Source organism: Panthera pardus, unplaced genomic scaffold (assembly GCF_024362965.1).
Source record: "Panthera pardus isolate Hobbes unplaced genomic scaffold, ASM2436296v1 HiC_scaffold_17, whole genome shotgun sequence".
In the NCBI taxonomy this organism is placed as follows: Eukaryota; Metazoa; Chordata; class Mammalia; order Carnivora; family Felidae; genus Panthera; species Panthera pardus.
Genome location: NW_026526732.1, coordinates 52849823 through 52877819, shown reverse-complemented (window position 1 = coordinate 52877819; position 27997 = coordinate 52849823). Strand labels below are relative to the sequence as shown.

Sequence of the window (27997 nt, the reverse complement as noted above, 5' to 3'; positions counted from 1 at the left end):
CGGGAGCCTGCGCGCGGACGCCGGACCACGTGGCCCGCGGAGGCGCCCGGGGCGGAGCTGCACCGCCCAGAGATCACGGGCGGGTCTTGCGTTTGCGGTGAGTTGGGAGCGGAGGATGGGGCGTGGCGTTGTCACTCGGCAATTGCGGAAGTTTTATGTCATATTAGATGTATCTCACCGACAGCTTAATTAATCAGTTTTGTTTCTTCCCAGATGCCGAAGCTTGCGTTAAGGCTCCAATACGTGAGGAGTGAATGAAATCGCCTTTACATTCAGTACCATTACCATCATTGTCATCATGTAATGCTAATAAAATAATCATTATTATGTGCCTCTTAATTATTTTTCACATCTGTCTTTTCCTTTTCCATCCCACTTAGAATGCCTAGTCCAAGGGAGTGAAGAGAGGCGCCCTATCTAGTCAGATCTGAATACTGAGTAATCTTGGGCAGATTGCTTATCCTCTCAATCTTGTTTACCTTACCTGTAAAATGGAGATGTTAACACTGGTGTCAGCTAGGTTGGGTAGCTGTGGGGTAAACAAGATTAGGGAGGTAATGGATTTAGTGTCTGGTTTAATTCATATCTATTATGATTAAAATGATCATTATCACTACTCAGACTTTCATCATCTTTCTTCTATAGACTTTAAGGGCTTCTAACTAGTCTTAGTTGCGTGCTGTTCCCTCCAATACACAGAAGTAGGGAGATCTCATCAAGTACAGATCACACCCAGAGACTGGAGGCATTCCCCTGATTAGAATCCACTGTGGCTCCCATGTACCCTCCTAATAAAGGCCAAGCTTCTTGACACCATCTACAAGCCCCAGCCAAATTCAGTCCCCTCCTACTTCTCTCTCCAACTATTTCAGCATTTTCACTCTCTCAGTCTAGGTTTCACCAATACCTAATTGCTTATACAGATCTTCCTCCACTTACAATGGGGTGTTGTCATGATCAATCCATTGTAATTTGAAAATATGATAAATTAAAAATATTATAAGTCATTTAATACACCTAATCTAATTGAACATCACAGCTTAGCCTAGCCGACCTTTTAACATGCTCAGAACACTTACATTGGCCCAGAGTTGAGCAAAATCCTCTAACACAAATCCTATTTTGTAGTAAATGTTGATTATCTCATGTAATTTATTGTGTACTGTACTGAAAGTGAAAAACAGAACGGCTGTATGGGTACAGAGTGGTTGTAAGTTATTTACCCTCACTACTGTGTGGCTGGCTGGGAGCTGCAGCTCACTGCCGCTGACCAGCATCACAAGAGACGACCCCACTGCCTATCACTAGCCGGGCAAAAGATCAAAACTCAAAATTTGAAGTACAGTTTCTACTAAATGTGTATTGCTTTCACATCATTGTAAAATCAAGAGATTGTAAATCAAACCGTCAGAAGTCAGGGACCATTTGCAATTTATCCCCTGCAACACCCACGTCCAGATCTCCAGCATGCCATCATATTAGCCTCCGAGAGTTTGAAACTGAAGATGTGATTACCAGCCCCTTTTAAAATGTTACCGTGAGACCATGACCCGGGCCAAAATCAAGCACTGGATGCTTAACAGACTGAGCCACGCAGGCACCCTTATCTTCTCATTATCTTGACAGGGTCTTTGCAGAGCAGTTTTTCATTTTAATAAGTCCAGTTTATCAATCATTTCTTCCATGGATCATGCCTTTGGTGTTGTATCTAAAAAGTCATTGCCATACTCAGGGTCATCTAGGTTTTCTCCCGTTATCTTCTAGGGATTTTATAGTTTTGCATTTTACATTTTGATCTGTGATCCATTTTGAGGTGATTTGGTGAAAGGTGTAAAGTCTGTGTCTGGATGCATTTTTTTCCATGTGGAATGTCCAGTTGTTCCAGCACCGTTTGTTGAAAAGACTATCTTTGCTCTAGTGTATGGTCTTTGCTTCTTTGTCAACGATCAGTTGACTGTATATAATTATGTGGGCTCTCTTTTCTGTTCCACTGATCTATTTGTATATTCTTTTGACAATACCACACTGTCTTGATTACTGTAGCCTTGTTTTAAGTCTTGAAGTTGCGTGGTGTCAGTCCACTGACTTTGTTATTTTCCTTCAATATTATGCTGGCTCTTCTGGGTCTTTTGCCTCTCCATATAAACTTTACAATCCACTTGTTAGTGTCCATAAAATAACTTCCTGAAATTTTGATTGGAATTGCACTGAATATACAGATCAAGTTGGGAGGAACGGACATCTTGACAACATTGAGTCTTACTATCCATGAACATGGAATATTTCTCCATTAATTTAGTTATTCAATTTCATTCAATTGAGTTTTGAAGTTGTCCTCATATAGATACTGTACATATTTTGCTAGATTTACACGTAAGTATTTTATCTGGATGCTAATATAAATGTTATTGTGTTTTCAAACTCATATTCTATTTGTTCATTGCTGCATATATGAAAGTGACTGACTTTTATATACTAACATCATATCCTGCAACCTTGCTATAACTTATTAATTGCAGGTTTTTTGCTGTTGTTGTTGATTCTTTTGTATTTGCTATGTAGATGATCATGTCATCTGTGAACAAAGACAATTTTATTTCTTCCTCCTCAGTCAATATATCTTTCACTTCTTTTTCTTGTATTACTGCAATAGGTAGGACTTTCAGTATGATGTTGAAAAAGAGTGCTAAGAGGGAACATCCTTACTTTATTTTTGATCTTAGTGGGGAAGCTTCTAGTTTCTCACCATCAAGTATGGTATAAACTGCAGGTTTTTATAAATGATCTTTATCAAGTTGAAGTTGTCTTCTATTCCTAGTTCACTGAGAGTTTCTATTATGAATGAGTGTTGGATTTTGTTAAATGCTTTTCCTTCATCTATTTATATGACCATATGGGGTTATTTTTCTTTAACCTGTTAATGTGATAGATTACATTAATTGATTTTTGAATGTTGAACCAGCCTTGCACACCTGGGATAAATTCCACTTAGTTGTGGTGTGTAATTCTTTTTATACTTGTTGGATTCAATTTACTAATATTTTGTTGAGAGTTTTTACATCCACGTTCATGAAAGATATTGGTCTATAGTTTTCTTATCTTGTAATGTCTTTGTCTGGTTTTGGTATTAGGGTATTAGGGTAGTGGTGTCCCCATAGAATGAATTAGGAAATAGCCTTCTGCCTCTGTCTTCTCAAAGAGATTGTAGAGAAGTGATATAATTTCTCCCTTAAATGTTTGATAGAATTTACCAGCGAACCATCTGGGCCTGGTACTTTCTATTCTGATTCAAGTTTTAAAATAGATATAACCATTGAGATTGTCTATTTCTATTTCTTATATACCATAAAATTATCATAGGGAACAAGGACAAAATCAAAACAATGTAGGAAAAACAAAAATTGAAAGCATTAACCCCCAACAAACCCCTATTATAAGAAGGAAAATAACCCTACAAGGGAAGTCTGAGATGTAAGATGGAGAGCTCACAGAGAGAAAAACAGCAAACATGAGGGAAATCTAAACAAACACTGATTATGAAAGGAAAATGTTTAATTTGGATAATAAACTACATCCGAAATATTGAATAAAATAGCACTTAAGATGGCAAGTCGGTGAATAGTAGTAAATGTTTTAAGGACAGAGATATTACCTTCAGACTAAGCATGCATGTTAAGAGTAGTGACAGATACTCAGTGGATAGAAATAGAGTGCATACCTTTGAAAACTTTAGCAGAGACATGGAATTAAAAAGTTCCAGTCAGTCCAAAAGAAAGAGGGAACAGATAAAAAAGAATGGAGAAGATGTTGAAAAGTTAGGCAGAGCTAGGCCATGCAAGGTGTTTTATTCTATACGAGCCAGAGTTCTCCAGGTAAACAGAACCAAGGGGATATGTAGAGAGATTTACATTTATTGAAAGGAAATGGCTCAATGATTATGGAGGTTGGGGAGTCTAAAATCTGCAGTGTCACCTGACAGGCTTGAGACCCTGAGGATTTGGTAGTGCAAATGAAGTCTGAAGGCAGACTGCTGGAGAATTCCTTCTTACGGAGGCTGCACTTCATGTTCTATTCTGGCCTTAAACTAATTAGATAAGGCCCACCCACACTATAGAGGGTAATCTTCTTAGTCTAGTTCACTGATTTACATTTGAATCTCATCCCAAAATACCCTCCAAGTTGACATACACAATTAACCACACATATGACCAGAGAAAATTGTTTGGATTTTACTTCAATTAAAGTGGGAAGCCATTGGAAGGTTTTTAAAAGGGAATGATGAAACCTGATTTATTTATTTAAAGACTGCTCCAGGTGCTAGATGGAAAGTAGATCTCAGAGGAACAGGAACAGAAGCATGGAAAGTCGGTGAGGGCAGTACAAAACATGAGAAGAGCCCAGACTCATGGGCATAGTCTTTGATAGGACTTGCTGAGAGAGTAGATGTGGGGAGTCAAGGAAAGAATGCAATTCAGGTTCATCCCTGTTTGGGACCAAATCAACTGAGTGTACAGTATTACCATTAACTAATCTGAGAGAAAACTGGAAAAAGAGAAGCTGGGTGAATAGCAAGTATGGGGTGGACATATTAAATTTCAGATGTCAACTAGATAACCAAGTAAAGATATACAGTAGGCAGATATAGAGAAGAGTCTGGAGTTCAGAGGTGAACACAGAACTTGAGACATTAATATTAATGTTGGAGTTATCAGAGTATAGATTCTAAATTATCATAAGATCACTTACAGAGTGAATATCGATGGATAAGAGGCTATCCAGGTTTTTTTTCTCTTTCCCCTCCAAATTCAATCTCCACCCTTCTTCCCCATCTTTTGGCCCTGGAAGCTGCAAGGACTACAACAAAGCCCAGTATCTACTGGCTTCTGGGTGAATTGGGTCAATGGAAAACCCAGGAGGAGTTTAAAGGAAGGAGAAGTTCATGATCATCTAGCAACTGGAGGTTGGTAGAAGTCCTTTGTCATTATGAAGGGCATCAAAACATCCTTGCAGGCTATAACAGTAGACTGTAGCAAGGCAGAAACTACAGTCCAAAGTTTATGTCTTAAATGGGTTTGAGGGGAACAGAAAAGTAATTGACATTGTTCAGTGCCAGTAGGGACAATATAGGGACAATATAGCACTTTACAGAGATTTTACAACACTAATTCAGTAGTGCTCCAGTTTCAAGGCCCCATTTCTTCTGCATCTGATAGGGGTGATGTGTACCTATTTACATTTTTATTTCCTACCCTTGACTGGGGAAGTTTCTTGTAAATAAACACATGCTTGTATAGACTGAGCAACGTTCAACATGCTTGGTTCACAGGTTTGGTAAATATTCTTGGAATGTCTTTCACCCGGTGGTTAGAATCTCAATTTTTATTTTTTCTCTGTTTTTACCTGCCTTGATTCTGAAAGGTCAATTTAATTCAGATGTTACCCCTCTAAGAATTCTTCCCAGAACCACCCACAATTAAAGGCTTTCGGGCTTTGTAGATCTATCTCTAGTCAAGCCTTCATCTGTAAAAGCAAAAACAAAGATGAAACAAAAAATCACCGAACACTAGACAGAGGCATGCATATATAAAATATATCTCTCATTCTCTCTCGGTTCTATAACTCCTTCCCCTTCACCACCAAATTTTTGAAAACGTAATAAATGAATTGAGAATAAGTGAAATATACATAATAAAATAAAAGTTTATTATTTTTAGTGTTTATTCATTTTTTGAGAGAGAGAGAGCGAGCACAAGTGGGGGAGAGGCAGAGACAGGGAGACACAGAATCTGAAGCAGGCTCCAGGCTCTGAGCTGTCAGCACAGAGCCCAACATGGGGCCTGAAACCAGGAACCGTAAGATCATGACCTGAGCCAAAGTTGGAGACTCAACTGACTAAGCCACCCAGGCGCCCCAAAATAAAATGTTTTAAAACGACAGTATTTAGTGCTTTGAGTTTTGATGAATTTAAAACCACAGCTCATATCATATCCCTAAATGAATTCTAGAAGCCTTAAAGAATTCAGTATAAACACATACACACGCAAGCACGCACCCAGTAGAAGAAAACAGAGTAGAATATTTATTAAATTTCTGAAGATGGAAGAACTTCTAGAGCTTAGAAAAATATTCAGTATCATAAAAGAAAGATGAACAGGCTTTACTTTGATTTAAAAAATAGGATTTATTTGCTGCAAATATGAAGGATTGATGTATATATTACATAAAAAGCTCATGCAAAAAATTAAAAAGTACGCCATGAGTAAGAGGCAAAGGGCAGGAAGAAACAATTCTTGAAAGAGGAAATGCAACTGGTGATTAACATCTGTAAGAATGTCCAGTGTTGCTATTAATTCAAATGAAAGCAACAGGGGCTGCTTTTCACCCATTTATTCTAATGGACCACAATTCCTATCACTAAACTGCCTTCCAAAATGACCACAGCCATTCATGCTGCTTCCAAGAGCACCCAAAGTGTCCAATTTTATTACTCCTTTACTATCATTTGGCATTATCTTCTTCATTTTTTAAATTCATGCCCTTTCACCTAGTACTTTTATTTCCCCAAATTTGTACCAGGCTAAGAATCCCAAATATGGGGGAAAAAGGTTCAGCACAGAGGTTCTTAATATAGTATGACAGCACACAGTCCAGCACCAGGAATGGTCAGATATAGTATATTTACTTGATGGATCTGACTGGAACCATTAAAACAAAGAAAGGAAAGGAAAGGAAATACACAAATCCTTTCCCTATTTTCCACCCTTTATTTACTGTACTTATGTTATTTTTGTCTTAAGGTCTATCAAATGGATACTATCTCTCTTCCCTGGGCGAAATTATGCATTTTTTTAGTTGTAGTGAAAATGACATCTAGACAATTAATGCAGAAAAGCACAGGCTGGCTGAAGGGTGTCTCTTGCCCTAGTAAGGGCACTGCCTCAGCCTTGGCCTGAAGCTGTCAGTTGAGGGTGGCAGCCTTCAGGATGGGAGTTTTGAGCCAATGTGAACACAGTGGGCTGGTCTCCCCCTCCTACTGCTTCACTCAGGGAAAAAAATTCAGGGGCTCGGAACACCCAGTCAGAATATTCTTTCATCATATTCGGGGCACTGGTTGATAGATTTATAATGATATGCAAACATAATTTCTGAACAAAAGGAGGATTTCAATAACATGTCTTAAAATGATGCATGTTCTCCATTTTCATTGCAGAAATGCTATTCTCCCTTCATGGGACACAGACCCCTGGCTCTAACTTGCTAAAAAAAAAACAACTTGCAAACATTATAGGTGGGGTGTAAGTACACATAGGGGGTGGGGCTAGGGGGTTCTTGAGCTCCAGGGAGATTTTCCTGAGTTTTCTATAATATTTTTATACCTTAAAGTATACACACGTGCACGCGCACACGCACACGCACGCTTGAGTCTACAGAGGAATCAGGCCAGTGAAGGGTCCTAGGAGCACTGAACTGACACCATGGCAGTGATTTCCAAGTTGTGCTCACAGTGTAGGGGATGTTAAGGAAAGAGCAAGGGTCTGGGGTTAGGCTAAATCTGGATTCTACTACTCATGCTATCTTGGGTAAGAACCTCTTCTTCTATGTATAAGTGCAGTGTGTAAAGAATTAAATGAGATAAGGTACGTAAAGCCAGTAGCACACAATCTGGCACCTAAGGAACAGCCTGGAAATGATAGCCCGGTCTGCAGTTATTCTAAATAGGGTCCTGTGTGTAACTATATTTGCATGTGAGTGTAGAGACCTAGAATGTCCAGAGCTGTAAGCTACTTGAGAAAATTTGATTCCCCCTGCCCTGCCCAATGGTCCTATCTGCTGCACTGCATTACATAGATTTACTCAAAAGAGACCTATGGAGAAAGGGATGGAAAGAATCACATGGCCTTTGGTCCCTGGCCCAGCTCAGGGACTAAACTTCTCCCTCCTCAGGAGAGAAGGCGCATTCACCCTACTTCTGTGCAGAACTCAGCAGCTCCAGAAAAAAAGATGAGGAATTAGACCACCTTTGGGTTTATAGAATTCTTAGGGTGAAGCCATATCAGAGAACATAATCCCCAGATGCTCTCTGGAGGCCCCAAGAAATGTTTGCAGGCACTTCGCAGGGGCTGCTGCCCATCATAAAGGGGAGGATACGGAAGCAATCAAGTTGGTTTTAATTGCTAAAGGAAACTCCTTACACCATAGGCTGAGGAAGACTGAGGACAGTAGTATCTGGTTAAGAATGCAAAAGTTCCCCTTTATCATGGAAAGATGGTAAATTACAGGTGTTAAGAACTAGGAAGGGAAGGGGCGCCTGGGTGGCTTGGTCGGTTAAGCATCCGACTTCGGCTCAGGTCATGATCTCACGGTCCGTGGGTTCGAGCCCCGCGTCGGGCTCTGTGCTGACAGCTCGGAGCCTGGAGCCTGTTTCAGATTCTGTGTCTCCCTCTCTCTCTGCTCCTCCCCTGTTCACGCTCTGTCTCTCTCTGTCTCAAAAATAAATAAACGTTAAAAAAAAAAAAATTAAAAAAAAAAAAAAGAACTAGGAAGGGAAGAAGGGTGGGTGGGACCTTACGTTGCCCGCTAAACTTGGTAGCTGCTGACAGCTCCCAGTCTCTTGAAAAGGTATAGATTCATCTATGGGTATATCGCAATAGTTCAAAGGCTTTGGGGTTTTTTCTTAACTTTTACAATAGGCTTCTAGCTTTTATTTAAACATCATTTTATTATGAAAATATACAAAAAATATACAGAACAGCCTTCTAGCTTTTAACATTGTTGAAATGATAGGGATCAAAGACAGCATGGATGAATCTGAAGGACATTATACTAAGTAAAATATGCCAGAGAAAGACAAATATTGCATGGAATCATACATGTTGTGGAATCCAAAAAAACAAAAAAGGTCAAGCTCATAGAAGCAGAGTTTAGAATGGTGGCTGCCAAGGGCTGGTGGGGGGTGGGAGGAGAAATGGGGAGATATTGGTCAAAAGGTACAACTTTCAATTATAATATGCATAAATTCTGAGGATCTAATGTACAGTGTGGGACTACAGCTAATAATGCTATATTGTATACTTAAAATTTGCTAACAGAGTGGCCCTTAGGGTTCTTGCTATATACACATAGAGACACACACAAAGTATGTGAGGAGTTGGATAAGCCGAGTTAACTTGATGGTGGGAAATATTTCACGATATATGCCTATATCAAAATCACCACGTTGAGCACTTTAAATATATATAATTTTGTCAATTATATGCCAATAAAGCTGGAAAAAAAGAACTAAATTACTCATTTTAGAGATTAAGAAACAAAGGCTCAGAGAAACCAAGATCTACCTAAGATCACACAGTTAATGGTTGTATTTTTTATTTTTTGAAGAGCTAATCTTGCTATTTCATATCCTAGGTTTCTTATACTGCTGCTGAAAAATTGATAATCTTATTTTTAAAATCTCATTCAAATTCAATCTAGTAAGTTCTCCTCTAACATACTTCTGGGTTAATGTCACATGATAAGACTCTAGATTTCATCATTCTCAAAATTGCAGGTGATTTATAATTACAAAATGATGTTTACAGCTTACTTCTTGAATACTTAAGAAAAAGAAAAGAGGCAGCCATTTAGTTATCTCAAATGCATTTATTTTGTTGGGAAAATGATAACATGTCCTACTTCATGATGTTTACAAACAACTCTTTATGTTGAAAGTGTAACCAATGTTTCTATTTTATTTATATCAATGTTAATTTCATTTCTTGAAGCTTTTTAACACCTACTGAGCAATTTTCTTTAATGGAGACTGAAAATGTTAAAAAGGAAATTGAACAATAAATTTATTAAGTAAAATGAGTTGCTTACTCTAAATGGAATAACTATTTTGTTAAAGGAAGAATGTTCACGCAATAATTTGTAAATTATATTAAGACTTATGCTAATAGAGGAAGGTGCACGCACTCCTGGCTGGCAGTGCTTTGAGTCCACCAGAAGGGAAAAGTACTGCCGAGAGGGCCAGATTTTCAACCCATTTCCTTCTATCCCTTTCAGATAACTCTTGACATTCTGGTTGCAGTTACCCAAGCAAACTATCCATTAACTGGGTCTATATTTTTAAGAGAGAGAAAGGTCTGTAATTTATGATCGAAGTCAATGGCTCTAAACTGAGGTTCCTTGTATTTTTTGGTCATCTTGGCACCCAGATATGTAATGAGTTCACATCTCTCCAAAAATTGGTCCATCTTCTTCTTATACTTCCTTTTTGTATATTCAGAACCATTGGGATTGTAGGCTGCAGAAAATTTCACAGAACTGTAAATGTTTTCTGTTAGGTTAATGAGTCATTAAATTAAAAAGAAAGAGAACTACATGTGTGAGACAGTTGCACAGCTATAGCTGAGAAGATATTCAAATCACACGTAAGATTTAGGGATTAATCCATTTTAGATCATAATTGCCTCTATTCACCTTTCTCTGTGGCATGGATTATGGAGAGCCGATTATATTACTTGTAATCCTTGCTTTAAAAACTAGAAACTCAATTTTGATATTTTCATCAAAATATTTGCTATCAACACACGCGCGCACACACACACACACACACACACACCAATGCAAACAACCAATCCAGCTCAACAATCCTATGCATTTATCACATATACTACAATTAATGTTAAATTAGTGCCAAGTATCATGTCATTAAAGAAGACATACCTTTTAGGTGAAAAGCTATAAATAGCAGTGCAGATCTCTTTACACTTAAGAAGGGGAATTTGGGCTTTAAGCATCCTGCTGCATTCATTGCTTTAATTAGTGAAGTTGCAATACCCTGCAGGTAGGGAACAATGTAAATCATACGTATATTTGAATTTGGTTTCTTCTCTTAGTGGCAAATAGATAAAGAGGCTATTCTTTGCCTCTAATAGCCTCCTGGGGCTTATAAAGGTGGTTAAATGCCCACTTAACCAACAAGAAAGGAACACAAAGTACATTTGATTAGGAAGAATGAAAATTACAACTTGGCTGAATGTCAGGAAGGTGATGGATACATGGACTTCATTACACAATTCTTTCTATTTTTATATTTGACATTTTCCATAACCGAATGTTAAAGACAAAAGAAGGGGTTCCTGGGCTCTGAGTTGTCTCGGCCCATTTTCTACTTCCATTGCCAGAGCTGACCAGATTGCCTCTGCTATCAGGACTCCTGACCCCCTGGCAAGGAATTCCAGAGACCACAGTTGTCACTGCGGTAGATTCTGAAGCCCTGAGCGGGCAGAGAAGATGTGAGGCCCTCCTGGTGAAATGTGGCCTTTTATGAGAATACTCCTTTCTGGGTGAGCCTCATCTTGCCTTTTGATACTAAACCAGATTGAAGGCTCACCACCTAGGAAAGTCAAAAAAAAAAAAAAATGAAGTGGCTAAGAATTTGTGAGAAAGGTATGAAATTATTTATGCCCCAGGCATTAATTTTATAGAATTAAAAAAAAATTTAAAATAGTGGTTGATTATTAGTGAATTTTATTCTGTGTAAAAAGAGTTATATTATGATAAATAAAGTGTGACTTGAGTAGCATTTGGGGGCATTTGCCCCTCGATTTGGGGCAAAATATGACTTTGGTGGTTTAGCTGTGGTGCTTTTGCAACTCACACTTTTGAGCAGTGACTAAACCTCTCAGAGACTGAATCTTCATATTACAAATTTAAAAATAAGAAAATTTAAATAAGAATCTAACCAAAGGTCAACTGTAAATAATTTCATGACAATCTCCTCTCTCTTCATTTTCCTGCAGGTATTTGGGGATTAGCTAGAGAACCAAGGGTTTTTCTCACTTCTTGTTTTCACAACCACCCATAATCAAAATAGGTTAAGAGTGGATTTACAGCTTAAAAATCAGAAAACTCTGCCTTCAGTTTCATTGTTACCAAAATAAAAATTGTTAAAAAACAGATCATTGTACTCTACTAATATATGAACATAGACAACCATGTAACTGAACCTGTTCCAGATATCCAGGCAAAGGAAGACTTGTGAGGTGTATGGGCTCCTTTAATGGGGGCAGTTTGTATGGAAGCTTCTGATTCCAGTATTTCTGTGGCAACCTAAGAACACAAAGTTCATCAGATGGATGCTCACACATATACTCACCGTGAGTACATAGGAATGTGAATGTACGGGAGACGACTAAGAGGTACAGTTCAGCAGCTGGTTTTCTCCACTGGGGAGAACGTGACAAGGGAGAAGGTCAGAGCTCGGAGCTCCTAGAGGTAGGTGCCATGTCACAAAGAGAAGCCATCTGAGTGGCACTTCCTCAAGTGCTCACCACAAGCAGAGGCGCACACACTTCCTCTTTCCGTGGGGGAGCTTACCTGCCATGTAAGAGCTGTCCCCACCCTCTCCACCAGACTTTGGATCCCCCTCTGGCCTGTCTCCAGGTTTCTTTAGTAATTTCTCTCTGCCTCCCACCTTTGGCATTTCCTTCTTTATTGGATCTTTCCCATCCATCTGCATCTAAACATGCTCACACTGTCCCCATTAAAAAATACAAGGAAAAAGAAAAACTACCTTCACTCCATCAGTTCTCTACCACTTTTAGCAACTAGTGTCTTTTCCTTATACACTTCTTCGAACAGTGAGCTTTTGTGGAGATCACAAACTACTGCACAAATTCCACGTAGTATTTTCGGAATACTATGTGATCTGATCCACATGTTAGTTTTAGAAATTTGTATCAAAATTTCAAAAAAAACAAAAGTAAACAAAATTTAAAAAGAACTTTGGTTCCCAACTTCCTGTGAAACAAAGAAATGTCTGGCGGTAGATGAGCAGCTGCTACTCCCTTCACTTGGGGCATGCACGGTCCAAGTTACAGCGTGCAACCATGTCCGGTGGTCTCACTTCCATCCCGCTGCCCTCAGGTGCGTCACCCTCTCAGCTGCTGTGTGTGTCACCTCGGGACTAGGCAAGGTCTTCATTTCTTCACCTTGCATCCCCTCTGTGGTATGCTGTAGCTGGCTTCTACTCACCTCACTCCACTGAAACCATTCTTGCCAGGATCACCAATGACCTGTTATAACCTAAATCTGACACACATTTCGGCTCTTGTCTTGCTTGACCTCTAAGCAGCATTTAAACCTGCTGGCCACCGCCCCCTCCCCCCAGGCTCTCTCCCCTCCTCCCCAGAGCCTCCCCGACCTGGCTCTCCTTCACCTCTCTGTGCGTTCTTCTTCATCATTCTCCTTGCAAGCTCTTCTCACATTTGCGTGTTGGTGTTTCTCGGGGCTTGGTTGGTCAGAAGCCCACTGCTTTGCCCACACTAGTCTTCATGGTTGACCTCAAACAGGCTGTATTATTTTGGACAGGATCATCCCAATAGCCTCAGCACTGGCATTCCTGCCTCCAAACCATTATCAACACTCCAATGATGGTCTCTCTCCAAAGCAGATTTGACTATAACAGGCAATGTATTCATTCTGCCTTTTGGATCAAGTTCCAATGATTTATGGTAACTTTACTTGACCTTCCACCCTCTGGCCCCAGTCACCTTCTCCAGCCTCGCCTCTCCATCCTTTTCCTCTCCACATCACGTCTAGTCATGCTGAATTTCTTGGCAGTTCTGTGATTCCCCTGGGCCAGGTTTGTTTGCTTGGAACCTGTCTCTCTTTCCCTCCACTCACTCAATTCCCACTCCTCATTCAGGCCTCACTTCCACAGACAATTCAATCAGAATTTGGGGCCACACTTTTTCAGAACTCCTGGCATTTCCCCACTCTAAATGCCATCACATTCTTTGTCAATAGGTACGTAAAGTCTATCTTACCCCGGAGCCTCAGGCTTTGGGACAACAGGGACCAGTTCTTATTCATCATTATACATGTATATATACATGTATATATATATATGCATACATATATATACATACATATACATATGTATGTATATACATACATACATATATACATGTATATATGTATATATACATGTATATATGTATGTATGCATATGTGTGTCTGTACACAAAATATATATTTTGCTCACACACACACACACACACACACGCACACACCTCCCCGAGCATGGTGCACCGAATATAGAAGATGTTCAATATTTGTAACTTAGTGAATGGTCTCACCTCAAAAATTTCTCGAGTTTTTCTTGACTCTCACAAATATATATACGATCACGATATTCTAAAGCATAGTTAATGTTCCCAGGTATTAGGGCCTCATATCTGAAAGATTAAAAAAAAAAACCCAAAACAAAAAAAAAAACCCTGTTGTATAATTACTATGCAGTATCGTGTAAATAAAATGTCAAAAATGTTTAATTTTCTTCGAAGAAGAAACAGAACATTTTATAGTTAAATAATAGTGACCTTTTGACCCAAATATTAAGAATGTTATATGAACTACCTATTCTGAGTAGAGATATCACCCTAAACTCCCACGAGGGTGAGGACCTGCCTGTGATTTCCATCCTGATAGGTCACTGGACAGTAGCCCTGGAGCTCCGCACACTTAGGGAATCGACTCTTCAGCTCCGACAGCGTCAGCCTTTTGGGGATCATGTCAGCAGGTGGTAGAGGATGAGGTGCTAACGGAGGCACATACAATTCTGGGTTCTGCAAAAATTTCTAAAGAAAATGATGACACCAATAAGACCGTTTAAAACAGGAGTGCTACGCCAGTCAAAGATCCACCGAGGCTCTCCTGCTGTTCTCTCCATTTTCAGCAGCAAACCATCTGAGAGCCACTTTCTGCATTACAGTAACTCGTTTCCCTGACTGCAAGATCCTTATAGTAATGCTCTGAAGTGATGACATCTAAGATCTCTCTCCTGATCTCACACTCACTCACTCACATATAAAACATTTATTGAGCTCATACTACGCGCCAGGCACCAGAGAGTGCACAGTCTCTTGCTGGCCTGTCTCCCTGCTCTGCAGTGTGATTATCTACTTGGGTGCTGTTTGGCAGGTGAATTAAGCCGTCTAGCTTCAGTTAGCACTCCGTAAAATGGAGGCGGCTGACCAGATACATGATCTGCACTGTCACTTCCAGTTTTGCAATTCTGTGATTGCCATTTAAATATGCAGGAAGAAATAAATGCCTCAATAAAATTTTTAAAATTCTAATTCTTCAGGGGAAAGCAAAATGTCCAGAGGCATCTGATTAGTTTTCAGCTACCAACCTTTATCTCAAAAAATTACAGACATAATATTAGAACAGATTTGTATTCCGTTGCATTAAACAGAAATATAAGGTATATAGGGAATTCTAGTGATGAAGAAGTTTCCACTGACTGTGACTTCCCTTCTGTACTCTAGGACCTTAATCCCTTAGCTGCCTACCTTTTTCCTTTTTTCACAGTACACAGACACATTTAATGATGGTTCCCTGTACGGAAGCTATGATGACTCCCTGTGGACACTTGGGCATTTTGGGAAGAAGCAGACTATCGGGACTGTAAGGACCTTGCAATCATCAGGAACAAGACAGATTCCTTCAGCTGTTGACTTGAACTCACTGTGACATATTGAGTGCCTGCTGAGCCAGAAGCAGCTGCCACTGGGAGGAAAAGGGAGGCTGCCACGGAGGGAGTGCAGAGACCCCCCCTTCTTTGCAGTGGGCCAGATTGCAGAGCATGGGAAATATTCCATTTGGTTCTCCTTCTTAGAGAGGATGTGCTGTGGAAGGGCTTGCTATAAAGACTGATGCACATCTAGAGCAGTATGTTTTATGTCCTTTCTTGGCAACCTGACCTGATTGGGAAATATCTCCTGGATGGAGAGTAACTACTCTTTCAAAGGTGGTTTAAAAAATACTGTTTATTCATAACCATGAATAAACCATAACCATAACCACAACCACAACCATAACCATAACCACCTGTGGGCTGGGTCCTGATGTTCAGCATCCCCACCACTGGTGGGAGTTGCTGTTGGGTCTCTCTACCTGTTAAGCTGAGGGCTCCTCACTGATCCTGAATCTCTGCTTTGTGCCAAAATATATCTTGGGGTGCAGTCTCAGGACTGGCCTCCGAGGTGCCTCATTGGTCTTAAAGTCACAGGTTCCAGTAATGGGGCTCCCGGTCTCCAGTTCCTGGGTGTTCCCAGCTGCACCCACCCTTTCCTATTTGATGAATCCCGATATAGGCATTTTCTTTCCCTAGTAAGTATTTGGAGTTAGGAACAAACTTACATTCAGATTTTCCTGAGAACTCATTTTATAATAGTGCCCTCTGAACTCTGCTGCAAATTTCAGTGACTCAGTTACAGAACAATCAACGAGCTCATATGATTCGGCCAGGCTGATAGGGCAGAACTGTCCAAATTCCCCCAGGCGAGAAATCAGTTCTTGAGGTGTGATACATAACTTGTCAATGCATGCAGCTTTTCCTATTAGTAACAGATTAACTATTATTATCCTTTTTTTTCATAGAAAACACAGTGATTTTAGAAGTTAAAATAAATGCAAGGACATATGCATCATACAAATGCATACACATTGTAAAATTCCAAACGACAGAGTAAAAACTAAAAGTTTCTCTTCACACTTTCATCTTCTCAATTCATCGTTCCTCCAGGGAGTAATCACTGTTGAGTTTGTATCTCTTTCAGACTTTTTTTTCTATATACTTACATATACACATTTATTTTTTGCATATAGTATGCTTATGCCACTATACTGTAAACATTATTCTGCAACTTGCTTTTATCAGTTAGTTGTGGTCTTTGACATCTTTTCATATCAGTTTATACGATTTACCTAATTCCTTTTAATTGATGCTTAGTATTCTATTGTATAAATATACATATAGTTTACTTAGTCATTTATCTGTTGGTGAATGTTTTGCTTGTTTTTAATTCTCAACTATTATAAATTATATATATGTTATAAGCCATATATGTATGTGTGGATATATATGCATATACATATATATGTATAGATATTATACATATATATCCACACATACATATATAATATCTACACATATATATGTATATGCATATATACATACCCACTTACACACACACACACATTAATTTGCTACATATTTTAAATTTTTCCATGGGGTAGATTTCAAAAGTGCCAATAGTTTGTTGACATGATGCTACTGACACAAACCTCCGTGTGCTCAGATGAGAAGGGAAGAAACATTTTACAAAAGTGACTAGGTTTACCATAAAGAGTCTATTTTTTTTAAGTTTATTTATTTTTGAGAGAGAGAGCGAGAGAGAGAGAGAGAGCACGAGTGGGGAAGGGGTAGAGAGAGAGGGAGACACAGAATCTGAAGTAGGCTCCAGGCTCTGAGCTGGCAGCACAGAGCCTCACACGGGCTCGAACCCATGAACCATGGGATCATGACCTGAGCTGAAGTTGGACGCTTAAACAACTGAGCTACCCACGCACCCCAAAAGAGTCTATTTTATTTTATTTTATTTTTTATATTTTTCTAATGTTTATTTTTGAGAGACAGAGAGACAGAGCATAAGAGAGGAGGGTGTGCAGAGAGAGAGAGGGAGACACAGAATCTGAAGCAGGCTCCAGGCTCTGAGCTGTCAGCACAGAGCCTGACGTGGGACTCAAACTCACAGACTGCAAGATCATGACCGAGTCCGGACACTCAACGCACTGAGCCACCCAGGCGCCCCTAAAGAGTCTATTTTAAAAAGGAAGAGCCCCAGGTCCTTCAATGAACAGTTTTAAGAGTTTTCTCCCCAATACCGTACTGGAATGGGGATTCCAAAAAAATATGAGATGTTCTAGAAAATGAAATTATTTTTTATACAGCTTAGTTACAGTAAGTAAATTTTGACCCCCCCCAATACATTTTAATGGTCCCTTTAACTAGTGAGAAGTTTTACCTTTTAAAAATTATTATTATGACTAGGAAGGTCTTAAATTAACTACAAAATTATGAAGCATAAATCATACTTTGTTATTATTATGCCTCAGAAGATCTTAAATTAACTATAAAATTATGAAGCATAACCCATACTTCATTATGTGACGATGTAAACATAAAATTTATCCTTAGGATTGAAGTGATGATCTATAAGCCAAGGAATGCAGAAGATTTCTGGAAACAGTGGAAGCTAAGAGAAAGACATGGAACAGATTCTCTCCTAGAGACTTCAGAGACAGTATGGCCCTGGTCACACCTTCATTTTGAGCTTCTAGCCTTCAGTACTATGAGAGAATAAAGTTCTGTTGTTTAAGACACCCAGTTTAAGGCCTTTTGTCACAGCAGCCTCAGGAAACTAAGACAATTGCAAAATACCATGACTTCTGTCTTGTTGGCATTCTTTCTTGCCTTCTCAGCTTGTTCACTCGATAAGACAAGCTGCCATGTTGGAAAGGACTACATGGGAAGGAACTGAAGGTGGTCTCTGGGCCAACAGCCAGCAAGGAACTGAGGCCCTCAACCCAACAATCCTCAAGGAACAAAATCTTGTCAACAATACATGAACGAATGTGGTAGTAGATTCTTTCTCAGTTGGGCCTTCAGGTGAGACAATAATCCTAGACAATACCTGGATTAGGATTGTGAGAGACCCTGAAGCAGAGAAGCCAGTTACACTGTGCCTGGATTCCTGACCCACAGAAATTGTGCGTGCATGTGTGCGTGCGTGTGTGTGTGTATTTTATGCTGCTAAGTTTTAAAATAATTTGTTATGCAGCAATAGATAAACTAATACACTATTCACCTGTTGTTTATGACACAGATGAAAAGGCTAAGCCCTAATATTCCTTCCCTACAAAGGATATTAAACTATTATAATACTACAGTACTATGGTATAATAATATATTGTATTATTAAAGAATATAGTATTACATAGTGCTATAATATTATACTATATGGTACTACAGTATTACAATCCTAGATTGCTCTTTAGCTCAGATGTGCTTAACCTCACCAATCCTGACAGGTTCCATGACAGGGACAGGGTAATTGAGAATCATATGACTACAAGTCCTAAAAGATACTCAAATATCTCTTCTTCTGATTTTGGGGTATTCTTTATTTATTTATTTATTTATTTTTATTTTATTTTTTTTAACGTTTATTTATTTTTGAGACAGAGAGAGACAGAGCATGAACGGGGGAGGGGCAGAGAGAGAGGGAGACACAGAATCCGAAACAGGCTCCAGGCTCTGAGCAGTCAGCACAGAGCCCGACGCGGGGCTCGAACTCACCGACCGCGAGATCATGACCTGAGCCAAAGTCGGATGCTTAACCGACTGAGCCACCCAGGCGCCCCTGATTTTGGGGTATTCTTGATGACATCTGGCAATAACTACGTATCTTATTCTGATGTAATAAGCAGAATGAAGAAGAGTCTCTTTAATCTTCTAGCCCTGACCTTGCTCCATATCATTAGAGTAAACTTTGGCTCCCCGATAGGAGAAGATCATTTGAAAAGCATACAAAGGAAATGTGGAATGAAAAAACAAGTCAAGACTAATTTTAAACAATCAGGTACAGGGGCGCCTGGGTGGCGCAGTCGGTTAAGCGTCCGACTTCAGCCAGGTCACAATCTCGCGGTCTGTGAGTTCGAGCCCGGCGTCAAGCTCTGGGCTGACGGCTCGGAGCCTGGAGCCTGTTTCTGATTCTGTGTCTCCCTCTCTCTCTGCCCCTCCCCCGTTCATGCTCTGTCTCTCTCTGTCCCAAAAATAAATAAAAAACGTTGAAAAAAAATTTTTTTAAACAATCAGGTACAGGTTAGATTATTAGGTGGAAGTTGAAGCAGAAGATCAACAGGGTAGACTTCGATCAAACTATTCAAGGCAGAGGCATGTATATATGGAGTAATAAAGTGGATACCATGGTGCCTCATCCAGATCCCTCTTTCAGGGCTGACGCGACCATCCCCCAGATGCTGGCAACATCAGTGCTGATGGGTCACAGCCGCAATGGGAATTGCCCGTCTGTCATAGGTTAACCCCTCCCCCCACACCCTCCAGAGTGATTTGTGTTGAGTGGCAGGCCAATGGAGGGAACAGAACCTGGGTCCTCCCCTCAATTTGGGAAACTCTGAAGGCCCATCCTAGCTCCAGGGCTCCCCTATCTGCTGAGGCTTCTATTTGCACCACACGGCAGGTCAGTTTCTCCCTCAGTCCAATTCCAGTGTCCTCACTCCCCTCAGGTGTATCTCCTGATTAGGGTTGCCAGATAAAATACAAGATGCTAAGGGAGTTTAAATTTCAGATTAACAATGATGAGTTTTCAGTATTTTTTTAGTATTAGAGTATTGGCAATATTTGGGACACACTCACACTAAAAAATTATTTGTTATTTATCTGAAATTCAAATGTAACTGGGGATTCTGTATTTTTGTTTGCTTAATCTGACAACTCAAATCCTGAGAATACTTTTTGATTAAGCTTCTGGACACAACTTTTAATCTGGAATCTGTTTCCAGGGAGCCGAATCTAAGGCAAGGAGGGTGAAATCGGGAAACAGAAATGAATGATTCACAATTTTTGCTTTCAAAGTCTGTGATGTAGTGTTTTACTAGTGTGATGCTAGCCAAAACTCATTGCGAGTAGGTTTCTCAAAACTCAATTCTTTTTTCCCTGTACTCGTCATGCCGTGTAATCCTCAGGGAAAAACAAATTCCTGGTCTGCAGAAAAACAGGAACCAGGGATACTGATTATACCCAAATAATGAAGCAAATCAAGACTAAATGATGCAGAATCCTCATTGCATTTTTCCTTGTACAAGATTCTCTTAGTCACGTTGCTCTTGTACCTCATTACATCTTCTCTGTTAAACAAAGTCGCTAACCAAATGTCTCTACAGATGAATTCTTTGGAGTCATCACTCTTTTTAGAGATATCAGATATAGATAACTTTCCTTTTATTTTGTGTATTTCTAGAGAAAAATCAAGTAACTTAGAGGAATATATTTTCTTTCATGGATTCCAAATATATATTAAAAGGCATTTATGCTTACATTTAGTTTTTTATAGACTCAACATTTATCTAATACCAAAACGGATATAAATACTAAAAATAACTTTAATTCTAGGTTCATAAACAAAATTTTGCCAAATGTCATTCCACAGACCACTGCTTTCGTATGACTAGCATTCTTGAAACTTAGCTTCTTACTTGGCATTCCAAACACTATAAACTCTTCTAGTGAGAGGCTATGTATTACTTTTATGTGCTAGGTTCACACAGGAATTCAATAAATGATAGCCTGAGTAGTGGCAGTCATTTATTAGAACAGTTTACATGCTCCAGTAATTGGATAGTACCATATACTTAAAATGCTGATTAAGATCGTGGGAACAAATGTTCAAATTGAGTGAATTATGGTAACAAGAGTCAGGCATGTGTAGACTTTAATATTTTATTATATTTTAATAACAAGGTGTTTTCTTACCTGCGTTTATTCTTTCCAGGTATGTCTGCATATATTTATTCACCATTTGAACTTTCTTAATGACTTCATTCCACACCCACCATTTGCTGTGAAATCCATCAATCACATACCAGTTCTGATGTTGTTCTTGATAATATTGCCTAATCTCATTAATATTTTTGCGGTGTTTTGAGTTTTTGACTGCCATAATTTGTGTGCTATTGTGCAGTGGATAAGGCAAACTAATAAAGAAACAGAATGAATGGAAAAAGTTGTAAAAAACATACTTGTTTCCTGGATGATTAAAGTTCATTTCTTTATCATTGCTTTCATCACACACATTACCTTGGTTCCTTTTTTTTTTCCAGGAACAATCTTTTGAAAATCTCCTTGGAAGACACATCCAGCTCAAAGATGACCATGGGAATGATTGACCTAGATTCCAGGAGGCTGATTTGATACTTAGTTACAGGATAGCCATCGATGACAACACTAACAAGGGGAAACATGAAAATAATTCCAGATTTCTTTTCTCTCATACCTTCCTTCCTGTTTTCTAGAAGCAGTCCATCTCTTTAGGAGTAGCCCCCTGGCCTTCCTTGTGTAACTTGATTTATTGTCTTTGTACTTTGCCCTCTTTATCTCTATATTTTTAACTTCGGTCAGCCCAAGAGCCAGGTGTAGGGCAGCATACATACAGACACAGCTCTGAATTCATACACTTAGCATCACAGAGCTAGGCTTTGGCAGAATTCAAGAGAACACACATAATACCTTGAGCATTGTGTTATTCAATTGGTGCTATTACTTTAAGAAATGAAACAGCGGAAAGAGTATAGGTTTCAGAGGCAGACAGACTTAGATTTGAGACCTAGTTTGACCTCTCTGGGTGCCAGTTTTTAGTAAAATAGGGGAGATGATATTTAACCCTTACAGTCGTCTTAAAGACTTATAGATCTAGTATGTAACGCAGCTAGAACAGGAACTGGCACAATGAATAGTACCCTAGTAAGAGATTAAGCAAATATGGGAAAACAGTGGTGCTCTAAGCTTGCTTTTATACTAAAGTTCTGTGGGGAGGCCGGCAAGTGGGAGGAGAGACAGGGAGTTGGTGAGAGTAGCCCTGTGATATCTGAGAAAGAATGTTCCATCAGGACCCATCATGCCTCTGAGCAGAAATGACAGAGAATTTAAGTCAGTCCAACAGTCTGAGATAATGAGAGTATTACTATCAAACTCAGATGAGGAATAAAGGCTGTCCACAAATTCTGGGAGGAGTGACCCCCAAGGTCTGGAAACTCCCTCTGAGGTGGGAGCAGGCTGGGCCTGCCAGCTGGTGGTCTTCAAGAGGGGCTGGTTTAGAGGAAGTCACAGGACCCCCTCACTCAGTGCTCTGTGGCCAAGTCTCTAGGCAGTAGTTCTAAGTTCCATGGCAGAGAGAACTGTAAATTAATGTAGCCAGGCAAACCTAATAGAGAATGTTATGGGAGTGCCATTGATGTTTTGAGGCTTTTCTAATGGAGAGTAGCTCAATTTCTTTGCTTGTGAAAGGTTGCTTGAGTGACCGTCAGGATTAGAAACATTCAGGGTGATTAGGCAGTCACTATCCTGGTGTTAAGATGAAATAAAACATTTGTGACTCAGGGTTGTGTTCACTGAGATCCCTCGCATGCAAAGCTAAACACCAGGGAGGAGGTAACTCAGTTTGTGTAAGTCCCAGGGCCTTCCCTGGGGAAAAATCTCACACCCCAGAATCTGCTCTTCTGTAACTGAAATTAAGAGAACCAGCCAAGGACTTAGTTAAAGAGCAGAGGCAGGGAAGGGCATAAAGGCTCCTACCGTAAGACAACTGTAAGTAAATTGGTGGGATTCTAGGTCAGTAACCTGGGCTCATGAGCAGGGCCTTGGCTTGCCCTGGCTTTTATAACTGGGTTTGGCCGGTGGCTGTGTTGGGAGAGTAATGGTTGAGCAGAGAAGTGTAAACTAAAGAGAGAGCTCAGGAAAGGGACCCTCCTGTCCAGATGTAGCATTAAGGGAGGGGCACTGCTACCTGTGCAGAGAGCTGGGCCAGTGCGAGACCATCTCTGTTAGACCAGTACCATCTGGGGGGCAGGGGAAGGCCACTCCTCCATCATTCCATGGGGCAGTGAGAAGGTCTACTAGGCTCTGGAAGTCACACTGGCCTCCTTTGTCAGCAGTGTAAGGCCAGAAACTTTTAGACGATACACAGGTTGCTACAGGGAATGAAGTGGCCAGCTTGCTATTCTGGCATATAAGTGTTCAAGCCAAGTTTTAGCCTGACAGAAAATTAAAAATATATAACCATGTAGGTGCCCAAGGTTTGAGAAGTAGGTCTCACCCTTTACAAGAGCTTTAAACCTTGTTGAAGATAAGTGTTTTAAATTCTGTGAGTGATTTCTTGATTTAACTTCCTCCCCACCGCCCACTCCCACTTACCCCGCAGTATTACATATACTTTCCATCAGAGATATTTCTAAGGCTTGAATAGCCAGTTCATCAGGTGCTGTCATTCCTTTATGAAGATGCCAATTTAACATGAGTGCCAGCTCTGTTTCTGGTTGGCTGTTTAATACATAACGCATCGCCTCTCCTATTGACAGGCGCTTTAAGCCATATTCACTTGAAATTTTTTTGGCAACTGAAAAACATTAAAACTTTAAACTTACTCCATTTCACAAATTCATCAGTCAACCTTATTTTTAATTTCTGGTTAATTGATGTCCACAGTGAGCTAATCTTCATATTCCCTGAAGAAATTTTGAAAGTCAAAATTGTTACATTTTATTGAACTAATACTGTCAAAGGTTAATCATTATTAATATTTCAGGTATGTGGCTAATGAGCCAAATCTGTGGGGTTTTTTTCATAACGAAACCAATATTTAAGTGTTTTCTTCCTTCTGCACAAGGTAGCAAATTTTTGAGAGCTTTACATGGCATCATATGTGTACTATTTATATTTGGAATTATGTCCAAAATAATAATCTAATACTCTAATAATATAATACTCCTGTGTACTATTTCTATTTGGAATTATGTCCAAAATAATAATCTAATACTCCTGTGTCACCGAACATATGAAACTATGTGTTTCCTCATCTATCTATTTATGGAATCCATGCTTCAATCAGAATAGCATATCCCTACACAGTTAGGTCTCAGTTAATCCTATAGGAAATAATTTTTAAAAATTATAATGGCATACCTGACATTTTAATAGTAATTTATAACTCACAAGGCAATTTTTCTTCTGTGACTTTATTTGACATTTTCAACCATTCCATCAGGTGGATAGAATGAATATTGAAATTCTAATTTTATAGATGAGAGGACTCATGCCCACTAAAATGGGATAATCTGTCCAAAGTCACATAGGTGTTGCCATTGGTTGAAACAAGATCCATTTTGACTTCTGCTTCACCTAAATGAGACCATAGGCAATGGCTTTCCGTAACTACTAAATGTAGGCATGCTCTATAATGGTCTATATACCCTGCCTCATCGTGTCTGAAAACAGCAGAGTGTAGAGGACACTGAGAGAGCCCATCCTATCTCACAGGGAATGCAGATTAACCGACCACAGTTAGGGCCACCCCAAAGGGAAGCCCTTGCAAGAGCTACAGAGCCCTTAATCTTAGCTTTGCCATAAATGTTGGAATCAGACCTACTTTTTAAAGTTCTAATAATAATAAGGCTTTTATAATTTGATACCTTGTTAAAAGTTCACCTCTGTTTCAACAAAGAAATGGGAAATCAAAACAGTATGGTATTAACACAGAAACAGACACACAGATCAATAGAATGAAATAGAGCACCCAGAAATAAACCTGTGTGTATATGGTCAATTAACTTATGACAAAGGAGGGAAGAATACACAATGGGGAAAAGATAGTCTTCAATAAATGGTGTTGTGAAAACTGGACAGCTGCATGCAAAAGAATAAAACTGTATCACTTACACCATATACAAAACTATACTTAAAATGGATTAAAGACCTAAATGTAAGACCTGAAACCATAAAACTCATAAAAGAAAATATAGGCAGCAATCTCTTGGACTTTGACCATAGCAATATTTTTCTGGACATGTTTCCTTGGGCAAAGGAAACAAAAGCACAAATAAACTATTGGAACTATATCAAACTAAAAAGCTGTTGCAGGGGCGCCTGGGTGGCTCAGTCGGTTAAGCGTCCGAATTCGGTTCAGGTCATGATCTCGCGGTCCGTGAGTTCAAGCCCCGCGTCAGGCTCTGTGCTGACCACTCAGAGCCTGGAGCCTGTTTCAGATTCTGTGTCTCCCTCTCTCTCTGACCCTCTCCCGATCATGCTCTGTCTCTCTCTGTATCAAAAATAAATAAACGTTAAAAAAAAAATTAAAAAAAAAAAAAAAAGCTGTTGCCAAGTGAAGGAAACTATTGATAAAACAAAAGGGAACATACTAAACTGGATATATCCATTAACAAAAGGCAACCTACTAAATTATCCATTGGCTAATTTCTAAAATATATAGAGATCAGCTAATAATACCACAAGTCAACTAATAATAATACTAAATACCAAAAATCAAATAATGTGATTTTTAAAAAAATGGGCAGAAGACCTGAATAGACATTTTTTCCAAAGAAGACATAGAGATGGCCATGCAAAGATGCTCAACATCACTCATCATCAGGGAAATGCAAATCAAAACCACAATGAGATATCACTTCATACCAGTCAGAATAGCTAGTATCACAAGACAAGAAACAACAAGTGTTGATGAGGATGTGGAGAAAAGAGAAACTTACACTGCTGGGAATTTAAATTGGTACAGCCACTGTGGAAAATAGTATGGAGGTTCCACAAGAAATTACAAATGGAAATACCATACAATTCAGTAATTCCATTGTTGGGTATTTACCCAAAGAAAACAAAAATGCTAATTTGAAAAGATATATGCACCCTATGTTTACTGCAGCATTATTTACAATAGCCAAGATATGGAATCAACGTTAAGTGTCTGTTGATAGATGAATGGATAAAGATGTGACACACACACACACACACACACACACACACACAATGGAATACTAATCAGCCATAAAAAAGAATGAGATCTTGGGGCACCTAGGTGGCTCGGTTTGGTGTCTGACTCTTGATTTTGGCTCAGGTCATGATCTCACTGTTCATGAGTTTGAGCCCCACATTGGGCTCTGTGATGACATTATGGAGCCTGTCTGGGATTTTCTGTCTCCTTCTCTCTCTGCCTTTCTCTTTCTCTCTCTTGATAATAAATAAGCATTAAAAAAAAAAGAATGAGATCTTGCCATTTATGACAATATGGATGGACCTACAGACAGAGAAAGATAAATACTATTATGAAATCACTTAAATGTGGCATCTGAAAAAAACAAATGAACAAACAAACAAGAAACAGCAACAAACTCGTAAATACGGAGAACAAACTGGTGGTTGCCCAAAGTGGGGTAGGGAGATAGGTGAAATAGTGAATGGGGATTAAGAGGCACACAGAAAAATAAGTGAGAAATAAGAACGTTTATCCACATTTTCACCTTTTTGCTCTGGTTGTGGGATCCTATTTCAAATGTCAATGATTCGGTTTCTTTGGGAAATATTACGTTTGTGAACATTTAGAATGTGACTATTAAAGACTCATCATGTTATGAGGTTTAAATGGGCAAAACAAACTTTTCATCTGAAGAGCTGGAACACAAAACTCCCTTTTATTGTGCCTGGTGACAAATTTTTCTTTGACCTCTTCTTTCCCCTTCATTCTCGATTTAGTCAGTCATTAAGTCCTATTGTTTTCCTTTGAAATACCTCCTGTATCTGTCCTTTCCATTCAATTCTTATTGTGACCAACCATTGTTCATGTTGTTATGTCATCTTGAAAACTAATGTTTTGTTGGACTATTTGCCTTTAAAAAAAAAAGGCACAGTCCAAAGTTATACAAAATTCAAACATTATAGGAGTATGTCTTTTTCAGCAATGATAGGATAATGGATTTTTACTCTTTAAACTATTAATACAGTAGATTATGTCTCCATCTTTTAAAATCTTATATTAAAATATCTTAATATAATTTTATGCTAACATAATCTTAATATGCTGTTATTTGACTGTAATTATAAGTGATACTAACTTATAATTTCTTGTATTATCTTTATTAGGTTTTGATATCACCATTATGCTAACTTAAAAATGAATTTGTACTCTTTATAACCTTTTGATTATATTGACTATAATTCTGCCCATATAAATATTTGATTATATATTTTTAATTTTTTAAAAATATTTGCTTATATTTATTGAGGACTACACTCCTTAATAACAAAAGAAACTGGAAATAAATTGGGAAACTTATTGTCTTCTTTTCTCTGCACTGAAAAAGCTTCAAAAACACAGAAATTGTTTGAGTTTTTAATTCTATGAAAGTTTGATACAATTTTTCTCTAAAATCATTGATTGATCCTGGACTGTTTTGGAATGGGATTATATTTTTGAATGACTTTTCTTGAGTACTTATTATCCTATTTAGGATTTCTATCTCCTTTTGAGTCAATTCTGAGAGTTGGTTTTCTGGTGAAGTGGCACTAGCTTTCAGGAGA

The 27997-nt window shown here is 39.0% G+C and overlaps 1 protein-coding gene and 1 long non-coding RNA gene across 2 annotated transcripts in view; one reads left to right on the top strand and one right to left on the bottom strand.

Annotated features, from left to right (window-relative positions):
- Positions 1-9619: 9619 nt before the first annotated feature.
- Positions 9620-27997, bottom strand: part of AK9 (adenylate kinase 9) — a 131597-nt gene continuing 113219 nt past the window's right edge. Inside the window, 9 exon segments of the mRNA XM_019443058.2 lie at positions 9620-10285; positions 10708-10822; positions 11994-12096; positions 14127-14225; positions 14458-14627; positions 16195-16391; positions 21392-21612; positions 21716-21862; positions 23828-24029. Coding sequence (XP_019298603.2) covers positions 10083-10285; positions 10708-10822; positions 11994-12096; positions 14127-14225; positions 14458-14627; positions 16195-16391; positions 21392-21612; positions 21716-21862; positions 23828-24029 — 1457 coding nt within the window. The 3' untranslated portion in view covers positions 9620-10082.
- Positions 11099-21705, top strand: LOC128777660 (uncharacterized). Its single transcript, XR_008422924.1, has 4 exons — positions 11099-12261; positions 15364-15459; positions 18319-18505; positions 21411-21705. It is a non-coding gene; the product is annotated as an uncharacterized LOC128777660 (long non-coding RNA).